This window comes from Macrotis lagotis, chromosome 2, assembly GCF_037893015.1.
Source record: "Macrotis lagotis isolate mMagLag1 chromosome 2, bilby.v1.9.chrom.fasta, whole genome shotgun sequence".
Classification (NCBI taxonomy): Eukaryota; Metazoa; Chordata; class Mammalia; order Peramelemorphia; family Peramelidae; genus Macrotis; species Macrotis lagotis.
In genome coordinates, this window is record NC_133659.1 from 220,803,511 (window position 1) to 220,814,391 (window position 10,881).

The 10,881-nt window shown below is 45.8% G+C and overlaps 1 protein-coding gene across 2 annotated transcripts; it reads left to right on the top strand.

Annotated features, from left to right (window-relative positions):
- The first annotated feature begins 479 nt into the window (after positions 1-479).
- Positions 480-10,493, top strand: SIRT7 (sirtuin 7). 2 transcript variants are annotated; one of them, XM_074224865.1, is made up of 11 exons: positions 480-598; positions 683-820; positions 1,619-1,723; positions 3,969-4,039; positions 4,199-4,271; positions 5,225-5,323; positions 5,406-5,642; positions 5,765-5,845; positions 6,520-6,626; positions 6,938-6,990; positions 9,529-9,615. In XM_074224865.1, the coding sequence occupies exons 1-10, from the start codon at positions 506-508 to the stop codon at positions 6,969-6,971; spliced, it is 1,038 nt and encodes a 345-aa protein (XP_074080966.1). In that variant the 5' UTR covers positions 480-505; the 3' UTR covers positions 6,972-6,990; positions 9,529-9,615. The 2 variants fall into 2 exon arrangements, with proteins under 2 accessions (XP_074080966.1, XP_074080965.1); XM_074224864.1 differs by lacking the exon at positions 6,938-6,990 and having other exon boundaries at positions 9,529-10,493.
- The last annotated feature ends 388 nt before the right edge of the window (positions 10,494-10,881 follow it).

Sequence of the window (10,881 nt, forward strand, 5' to 3'; positions counted from 1 at the left end):
TCAAGCCTTTCCCGAGTGGGAGTGGGGGCCGAGCAGCCTCCGGAGCGCTCCGCCCGGCGGGACAAAGGCCGCTCCCGGGGCCTGGAGCCGGCCGGGCCACCCGGGGTGCGCTTGGGGGTTTTTAACAGATTGGAAGCGAGCAAGACTGAGTCCTGGGTGCGGGTGGGGAGCCCGGGGCAGCCGGGGTCGCCCCCGGGGTGCCTCCCTCCCCAGCCCGGCTCAGTATTTATTGCTAAATTATTGTCCAGGCGGGGCGGCGCGGGGCCGGGCCCCCCGGGTATTTATTGCTGTACATATTGTATGTTTGTGATATATAAGGTTTTCTTTATTTTGTATATGATCAATAAAAGCCTTTTAAAGAGCCCCCCGCCTCCTCCTTCCTGGGGTGCGGGCGGGCAGCGCCGGGGGCCGGGGAGGAGCCGGGGGCGGGGCGGCAGCTCCGCCGCGCAGGCGCGCCGCTCACTTCTGGGGCGGAAGCGGCCGCGGCCGGTTGCCTAGGGGAGCGATGGCCGCCGGCGGCCTGAGCCGCTCCGAGCGGAAAGCGGCCGAGAGAGACAAGATCCTGCGGGAGGAGCAGCAGCGCGACCGGCTCCGCCAGGTAGGCCGGGCCCGGGGCGGCCCGGGGGGGCGCGCGGCCCGGCCCCGCTCCCGCTCACGGCCGCCGGCGCCCTCTGCCCCGCAGGTGTCCCGGATCCTGAAGAAGGCGGCGGCGGAGCGGAGCGCCGAGGAGTGCCGGCTGCTGGCCGAGAGCGAGGAGCTGGTGCAGGAGCTGCAGGGCCGGAGCCGCCGCCGGGAGGGCCTGAAGAGGCGGCAGCAGGAGGCGAGTGCGCGCCCCGCTTCCGGCAGCGGCCGCGGCCGCGGCCCGGGGGCCCCCCAGCCCCCTCCGAGCCGGCCCCAGAGCCCGCCGCCCCCGGAGCCGGGCCAGGGCCCCCCCAGCCCCTTCCGAGCCGGCCCCAGAGCCCGCCGGGCCAGGGCCCCCAAGCCCCTTCCGAGCCGGGCCAGGGCCCCCCAGCCCCCTCCGAGCCGGCCCCAGAGCCCGCCGCCCCCGGAGCCGGGCCAGGGCCCCCCAGCCCCCTTCCGAGCCGGCCCCAGAGCCCGCCGCCCCCGGAGCCGGGCCAGGGCCCCCCAGCCCCCTCCGAGCCGGCCCCAGAGCCCGCCGCCCCCGGAGCCGGGCCAGGGCCCCCCAGCCCCTTCCGAGCCGGCCTCCAGAGCCCGCCGGGCCAGGGCCCCCAAGCCCCTTCCGAGCCGGGCCAGGGCCCCCCAGCCCCTTCCGAGCCGGCTCCAGAGCCCGCCGGGCCAGGGCCCCCCAGCCCCTTCCGAGCCGGCTCCAGAGCCCGCCGGGCCAGGGCCCCTCAGCCCCCTCCGAGCCGGCCCCAGAGCCCGCCGCCCCCGGAGCGCAGAACGGAGCCCCGCGGGCGGGCCGGGCCAGGCGGGAGCTGGGCGGGAGAGGGGAGAAGACGGTCCCCAGCCCTGAAAGGAAGGGAGAAAGAAAAACTTGTGGCTCCGGAAAGGACGGAAGGGGCCCGGGGCCTGCAAATCGTCCGTGGCTCCTTGGCCCTCAGTGTCTTTTTCTGGGAGGGGTGGGGGGGTTTTGACCACCTTTCTTGTGTCTCCTCAGGTATGTGATGACCCGGGGGAACTAAGGAGGAAAGTCAGGGAGCTGGCTGTAGCTGTCCAAAATGCCAAACACTTGGTCATCTACACGGGAGCTGGGATTAGCACGGTAGGGAAAGCAATGACATAGTTGTTCCTGGGGCTTAGCTTGACTCAGAAATCCCTTCTGGAAGAGCTGCTCTGATAGTATTGGCCCTGGAAACCTCCTTGGGGTCACTAGAACGGGATGGTTAGATTTGTGTATGGTGCCCCCTGGGGACCATTGGTCTACCCTAGATGGAGGAACTTTTTCTAACTAAGGGGATCCCATAAACTCCATTTATCCATAAAATCAGCTGAAGATCATAGTCAAAAAGCAACTTGTTATATTGTTTTAGAACAATATAGAATATTGAACTTAACTGTAAAATCAGCTAAACATTCAGGAAATCAGCTAAAGATCATAGTCAAAAAGCAACTTGGTATTGCTATAGAACAATGTAGAATATTGAATTCATCTCTTAATTGAATGTGAAAATTTTGCATTTTCGCATAGTACTTTGCATATAATGGATTGGATTTAGTAAATTAAACTATGAAATAATATAAAATATCAGATAACTTGCATTTCTTTTTTTTAGTTTAGTTTTGTTTTTTTTGTAAGGCAATGGGGTTAAGTAGCTTGCCCAAGGCCACAATAGCTAGGTAATTATGTGTCTGAGGTTGGATTTGAACTCAGGTACTCCTGACTCCAGGGCTGGTGCTTGATCCACTGCACCACCTAGCTGCCCAACTTGCATTTCTTAAGCACCTACTAGGTATCAAGAACTGTGCTAAATTCTGGGAATACAAAGAAAGGTTAAAACAAAGCTCCTTGTTTTAAGGGAGTTCACAAGTCTAGAATCCTATAATAAAGGTTAATTGAATTTGGGGGTAAGGGAGGGAAAAGGAAAGTGACAATATAGACTATTGAGAACGTCATTATCTAGTTCAGTTTCTCATGGGGAAGCAGGCTCAGGGAAGCAAAAATGACTTGACCAGGATTATACTCTGGATTATACTGATAGTACTAGAACCCAGTTTTTCAAATCCCCAATCACTAGAATTGTTCAAGTATGATACAATAGAAAGAATATGTGTTACTCTGACACATTCTGTCCACAAGTATGGAGAATGAATCTTGGATTTTTCATTATTGCTGTTTTTAAAACTGGAAAAAAATATAATGAAATGTTTATTAACTTACATCTCTCCAGCTGCTCTTAGTACTGAAGATTCTGTGAATCAAACAATTTTTATCACAGATAACCAAAATTATCTGACTGTTGTTTCCTGTAGTCAGATTAATATTTAATACAGTAATAAGAGGCTTTGAAGCATTGTTAAGTGGCACATGAGAGGGCTGAATGCATTTGGGAGTATTGGTGCTTTAGAAATTCCACTCTGAGAGAACCAGAACTGCCCAGCCTATCAGAAGTTATTTAGGCTATAGCTTTGTTGTTTTTCAGTTGTGTGTGACTCTTAATGACCCCATTTGGGATTTTCTTGGCAAAGATACTAGTGTGGTTTGTCATTTCCTTTTCCAGTTCATTTTTCAGATGAGGAAACTGAGATAAACAGAGTAAATGACTTGGCCATGGTCACATAACTATTTGAACTCAGGTCTTTATGACTCTGTGCCCACCCAGATTCTGGGCCACCCAGCTGCCCCAGGCCATAGCAGCACTGTGCAAATGAGTAGTTTCCTCAAAGATCAAATGAAATCAAGCTAAAGAGCCAGATGATTTACCTTTTCCTGGTTTACTTTCCAATATCTCATACCTTAAGATAAAAATACACAGTTTTGTTTAGATTAGAAACTCAGAAATTTTAGTTAATTTTCATTCCATCTTGACAGGGTCTAAAGTATCTGTTTAGATACAATAATAATAATAATTGCTAATGTTTATATAATGCTTTAAATATTGTTGTCAAATGCTTTACAAATATTATCTCATTTCATTCTTACAACAATCCTGGGAATAGAAACTGCTTCATGGAACATATATCTGGCTGTAAGAATGCGGACAGGACAGTCTTCCCCCTCTTAGGGATTCAAAAGGCACAAGTTCTCATTTAGTAGCTGAAGACATCCGGTCAACAAGCATTTATCAAGTCCCAGCTATGTGTTAGGTACTGGGGATAAAAATACAAAGCATAAAATAATCCTTAATCTCAGTGCTGGTGGGTGAATAGAATTGTATAATGACTTTATGGTAGCAGCAGTATCATTTTTGCTGCCTCTTCTTGGAGTTCTGCCAGTTGCTACAGTTGACGCCCTTCCTCATGCTTGTCTTTTCTTTTCATGTATTTTCCTGTGATTCCTGGCCATGCAGGCAGCTTCCATCCCAGATTACCGGGGTCCAAATGGAGTGTGGACACTGCTTCAGAAAGGGAGGAGCATTAGGTAAGTCAACTTAACTTAGAAGTTAATTCTTTGCCCCTGTTCTACCTCCTAGGCAGGCTACAGAGGCCTTCCCTGTGAAATGGAGGGATGTCAGATGTAGTGTGAACCTAAACTTGGCAGCTCCTCCTCACCTTTCCCTTTTTCCCTTCCATCTGGCAGTGCTGCCGATCTGAGTGAGGCGGAGCCCACCCTCACCCACATGAGCATCGCCCGCTTACATGAGCAGAAGCTGGTAAGAGTCCAGGGTCTCTAGCACGCCTACTTTCCAGGGCCTAAAGGAGAGGATCTAACCTTTTTGTTTCTCCTCCATTGTTCCAAATATCTTGAAGCCCCCCCCCCCCACCCTTGGAGGAAGCCCTCCTAGATGGGTTTAGTTTACAGGTTTGTGCTGATTCAGTCATCCTGAATTAATCCTCTCTGTTGCCTGACCTGAATGGCTAATTTAGAGACCACCTTTCTACTGCTACAGTCTCTGAAACATCTTTCAGATGGCCAGCCTTAGGACTAAGATTTTAAGCACTTACAGCACCTCCTTTGGCTTTTAGCTTTTCTTTATTTTTCTCCTGTGGATTTCAGGAGCCACAGTAATTCTAGAAGAGGCTTCTTTGACTTTGCTCAAGTGAGTTGTTCAACAACTTCAGTTTCAAAAAGACAGGAGTGAGTCCATTTGGTTATTTAGGGAAATTAGATGTAATGATTCAAAATAGCTTCCCCCCAAGACAGTATGGTAGCTCCTAACTCTTAACCTAAAAGCTTGAGAATCTTCAGTGGTTATGAGGGGAAAATACATGATACAATGATACCTCTAATGGTTACACACACAAACACACACACACACACACACACACACAGACACACAACCACAACGGCAGCAAGTTGTTTTGGTTCAACTCGCAGATGAGATATGGCAGTCACCTCCCAAAGACCTGACTGTGTTACTCAAAGAATTCCTCCAAGCCTAGGTATCTTATCCAATTCCTGCTTGGACTCAATCCTGCTTCTTTAGGACCATCTAGCTGTCTTGTAGTTTGGCCACACTTCCTTTCACATCGGGAGACTTTCTGCAAGATTGATATTGCCTTATGTCCTGGTGTGGTGAGCTCTTTGCTATGCCGATCTTGAGCTGAAGTGGGAAGATTCCTCAGCACATCCTGCTGTCTTCCCATCCATGTTCTTCCCTTAAAGGTACAGCATGTAGTGTCCCAGAACTGTGATGGACTTCATTTACGGAGTGGATTGCCCCGCTCAGCAATTTCAGAACTTCATGGAAACATGTACATTGAGGTGAGCAGCTGTAAGTTGGTGCATGGGAGTCTTGAGAGAGAACACACTGAACTTGGGCTCACCGGGTCCCCTCTCTCCTCAGGTCTGCACCTCCTGCACTCCCAACCGAGAATACGTGAGGGTATTTGATGTGACAGAGCGCACAGCCCTGCACAGACACCAGACAGGCCGGACCTGTCATAAGTGTGGGGCACAATTAAGAGACACCATTGTGCACTTTGGTGAGAGGGGGATTTTGGGGCAGCCTCTGAACTGGGAAGCAGCAACTGAAGCAGCAAGCAAAGCAGACACAATTCTGTGTTTGGGATCCAGCTTAAAGGTACTACATGAGAAAAGTAATGAGCAGATTCGATTTTGGTATTTGATTACTCCTTTCCCTTCAACATTTAGGCTCAATCAAATCTCAACTTTCTATAGTTTTGTTTCTTTGGACCCTGACAGGTACTGAAGAAGTATCCACGTCTCTGGTGTATGACTAAACCCCCTAGCCGTCGGCCTAAACTCTACATAGTAAACTTACAGGTAATTAGAGAAAATTGAAATGTGTCTTGAAGTACCTACCTAGTGTATCATATTTAGGGAAATGGAAATACTGAATAAAATAGGAATTTGGAGGGAGTAAGTGATAGGTACGGGAGCAAGAGAACTATAGCCTTTCATTTACTAAAAAAAAAAACCCACTTATTAAGTGCCTAATATATTTAATGCACTATGAGTGTGTATCAGACATCAGGAGACATACAAATATCATAGCTTCTGCTTAGAGTTTCACATGTTGGTATGGAAGATAAATGTTCATAAATACACAAATTAGAATATAAAAGATCAGATGATAGAGAAATCATTTCTAGTTTAGTGATTGGGGTTGGGATCAGGCTTCATGAAGGAAGTTGCTTTTGAGTTGGGCTTCAAATGCTCAGTAAACTGTCAAAACCCAGATATTGGGGAGTGAGGTATAGGAGGAGAGAGGATTCCAGCATTCTAGACATTGAAAGCGTGTGACCCTAACCCAGCACTGATGGATTTGATTTTAGTAATTCCTTCCAGCTCTACCTCATGTTCCCCACAAAATACTAGACTTAGCACACTGTGAGAAATCAACAAATATCACTCATCAGTTCTGAGCTAAGCAAATATTTTGATACTTTTAGAAAAGCATTTTTAATGCGTTCATATTTCTTTCCCTTTATTCTCAGTGGACACCAAAAGATGACCTGGCTGCCTTGAAACTTCATGGGAAATGTGATGATGTCATGCAGCTACTAATGGATGAACTAGGTCTTGAGATCCCCCAGTACAATAGGTGAGTGGTGTAATCTGGATCTAGGTCTCTAACCTAGGCTAGGCAGCCTTCAGTTCCTTTGACTGTTTACTGTGTGCAGATGCCTTTCCTTGCAGACTGAATTTTTTTGTTCTATACTTAAAATATCAATTAACTTGAACACTTCTCATACAGAGAACAGAAAGGGGATAGCTCATATAAGAAGCTAAATACATACTATGAATAACTTGCCTATATAAAATACATGTATATGTTAAATTCATCATGTTAGTTTCGAAACTGTTCTTGTTTACATACCCCCTATAAAACTCCTCCCGGTTCTCTCCTTGCAGCCTGGCTATTAATGAAGTTGTAAAGCTGGTTTAAATCTAAAGGAGTGGCTAAGGTATGAGGGCATCTGACGGAATTGCTTCAAAGGGTATTTGTACTTGATTGAAATCTACTTTGAAGTTTTAGATAAATTTTGGATAACATATTCTCTTGTTAATTTTTATGTGCTGATATTTCCATGGCTTCTGCTAATAGAAATAAGACTTATTTCAGGGAAGTAAAAATAAAAAATGTTTTGGAAGGACTATGTGCTTATAGTTCTGCACAACTTAATTAAATAGCCCAGTTTTACTATAAAAACATTAGTTAGGTAGTTAGTAATTTCTTTCTTTTGATCAAGAAAAGGAAATTCCAAAATCAGTAGTTTTTTTAAGTAAAAAATTTGTTAATGGTGTTATGTAATGCTAGGTATTATGTAATGTGAAATTTACTTTAAAAATACATTTTAGGGGCGGCTAGGTGGCGCAGTGGATAAAGCAGCGGCCCTGGAGTCAGGAGTACCTGGGTTCAAATCTGGTCTCAGACACTTAATTACCTAGCTGTGTGGCCTTGGGCAAGCCACTTAACCCCATTGCCTTGCAAAAACCTAAAAAAAAAAAATACATTTTATTAAAATTATTCAGATCTTAGTTTATAAACTTTAGTTCTTTGATGTATATGACTCCATTTGTGCGGATCACATACTCAACATTTGATATTTTTCTCTATACTCGCTTTTTTTTGGTCTGCCTAGCATATGCCAAGAGCCTTCCTCTGAATCCTTCACATTGTTTGGGCACCAGTGGAGGACATAAGCTATTCATTAGTTATCCTGCTTTCTGGAATCCAGCCCCCTTTTTTTCCCAGTAGTACATTCTGTGACAATATCTTCATTATTATGCAGTTCTTTCTTTCTTTAATATACTGCAACCTGCTCATATCCACCAGTGCCTTTTGAGTAATCTGTAACTTTAATACTTGGAGACTGATATCCCATAATTCAAGACAGTATTTAGAGAAATAGTGGGATTTTTTTTTATCAAAGGAAAAGTGTGAAGATCACTAAAAAAACAAAAAAAACAAAACTATTGTTCCCATAAGCAGTCTACCCCCCTTCTTTTTATCATTTCTGAGCCAAATTCATGGTAGGTTTATCTTCCAGTATACGTCCAAAACAAACTAAACTGCTACCAGAGAAGTAGAAGTAATAAACCACTGTATCAGTGTATGGCAGTTATGACTTTTCTGACGTTTTCCTCATAAATATCCTCACCAAGTAGAACTACTGAATACAGCAAAACCTTATTAATATACAACAATGGGAGAGAAGACCAGTCTGTAAATGAGCTATAAATTATATTTTGTAACAAATATTAACTAAACTAAGATACTCTAGCTCTCCTGCAGTGAGCACAAGCAGAGAAGTATTGTATCTATTCCCATGATACAAGGGAGTCTCCCAAATAAGAGCTATAACCACTCAAGAGTTCAATCTAACTATCCACAAAGGAAAAAGCAAATGGATGAATAATGCCTATTATGATATGACTTATGATATGCATTTAAATGCAAGCAACCAGACATTAGAATTCATGTATTAGCAATGCATACCAATTGGCAATTTAATCATCAGTATGATTAGTCATTAAACTGATATATATATGGTATATAGTACCATACATTTAATCCATTACTGATTGGTAGTTATTATAGAATGCACTAATCTGCATGTACAGAATATGTAATATATATATATATATATATATCATTCATACTGATAAGTACATTTTATAATGTGTATCATTCAGTAAATACTCAGTATGTACAGATGAGCTTTTATAAGCTATTCATCCAACTACATATATATGTGTGTGTGTGTGTGTGTGTGTGTGTGTGTGTGTGTGTGTGTGTGTGTGTATATATATATATATATATTACCCTTAACTATAGACATTCATCAACTACCATCCTTCAACTTCTTGTTTTCTTCCTTTGTGCATAATTAGGCTGAAGCCCTTTTGGTTATTATAGCTCTTATCCAATGGATGCCTTATGATGTCCTGGAACTTGTTGCAATCAGCACCATGCCATACACATATTCTATGTGATCTTAATTTACGGTGGAAACATAATGTGGGACCATCCTTTAAAGCCCACCTCAAATGTAATTTACTCTATGAAGCCCTTTCCACCCTTGAACTTCACATGACATTCTGTTTTGCAACTCTAATACAATTTTGTGCATTGTATAATATACCTTTCTTAGATTGTAAACTATGAAGGCATGGGGCTATATTTCATTTAAACTTAGTGATTCCTTCAACACCTGGGATCAGGTGCTTAATGTTTGAGTTAATTTCTTTAATATAGATTTCATTGATTAAACTTTATTTACAGCTTTGTCTTTCCATTATGGTAAATTAATGAGATTTGGCTTGGGGGGTAAGAGAAGGTGGACAAAAAAAGTGAGAGGAAAGGTTACTGTTTCTGATACTGGTTTATTATTTAGTAACAGGAGAACCCATTTCAACCACACAGTTTAATAGAGTGTTTCTGATTTTGATTCAAGTGCTCCCTTGAGTGGTACCTAATGGATCTTTTTTCCTTTTTATAGGTGGCAAGACCCCATCTTCTCTCTGGCAACTCCTCTCCGTGCTGATGAAGAAGGCACCCACAGCCGGAAGCCATTGGTGCCCCCACAGAGTGCAGAAGCAGCTCAGCCCAGGGATCATAAGGAGCAAGGGGCTCCACTCAGCTCAGTGCCATTCTCAGGTGGCTGGTTTGGCAGGGGTTGCACCAAGGGCACAAAGAGAAAAAAGGTGTAACCCGATGCCTATAGGGAATAGACAGTTGGCACTTTTAAAAAACTTCAGGAAACTTTATTCAGGGGTCAAAAGTCACCATGAAGGATGAATTTAACCTCCATGTTGACTGATAATGGGGAATAATGGATGAAATTTTTCTACTGGGATTTTTTAGCAATTTATCTGGGGTTTTCTTTCCCCTTGAAAGCCTATCTCCTAGCTCTTTGTACCACAAACTGCACCGAATCATGAATTAGGGTCTACCGATGGCATCTTTGGCTCATCTAGTCCCTGAGTGAGGAAGTAGCAGACTAACAATTTTCTGCAAGATAAAGGACTTGGTGATATTTCATATCTGGCTGGCCATGAGGAAATACACAGCTGCCTTTACCTTAGTTCACCAGACTGCTCTTAGGGCCCTGAACTGTATTTCTACCACTTGCTACTAACTATAGGTATCTTTTTAAATATTTGGGTATACAGTATTAGAGTGGTTTTGACCTCTCTAAAAGCTCTAAGCAGATCCTTTCATTTTTTGGATTAAATGCCTCTGCAATACCTTGATTATTTTGATGTCTGTGTGTCTTACTCTCTTTTAACTAGGTAGAGAGCCACTGCCTTAACGCACATGTTGTGTCCCTTCCTATATACCCTGGCCTCTTGTTAAGCATAATATAGAAAACAAAAGCAATAGATGGAGTAAGAAATCTTGGGACTAGGAACGTAAACGTCTTAGAAATGGCACAATACTTTCGAGTAGTGTTCGTGAGATGGGGGACCCCGGGTGAGAAGGTGCGAGCCGGGGCGGGGGTCAGCCGCGCAGGGGCCAGGTTCACACGCGCAGACAGCCCGGCGTGCTGACCCCCGGGGTCAGCCCGGCTGGGTGGGCTCTCGCGCCGGGAGCGTCCCGAGCCGGTGGCGCCCTCCAGGCTCCCCCGGCCGAGAGGGCCGAGGGCAGGGCGGGCCTGGGCCCGGCGCCGGGCCGCTTCGGCTCCCCGGGCGCTAGGAGGAGGGGAGCTCCCGGGCCGCAGGTAGGCGGCGGGGCTGGGCGAGGGGCGCCCGCCAACCCGTGCCGCAGAGCTGGAATGGAGTGACGGCGCGGCGGGGGCGGGGCCGGGGCCCTGCGCTTCCTGATTGGCCCGGCGCGGCGGGTGAGCCCCACG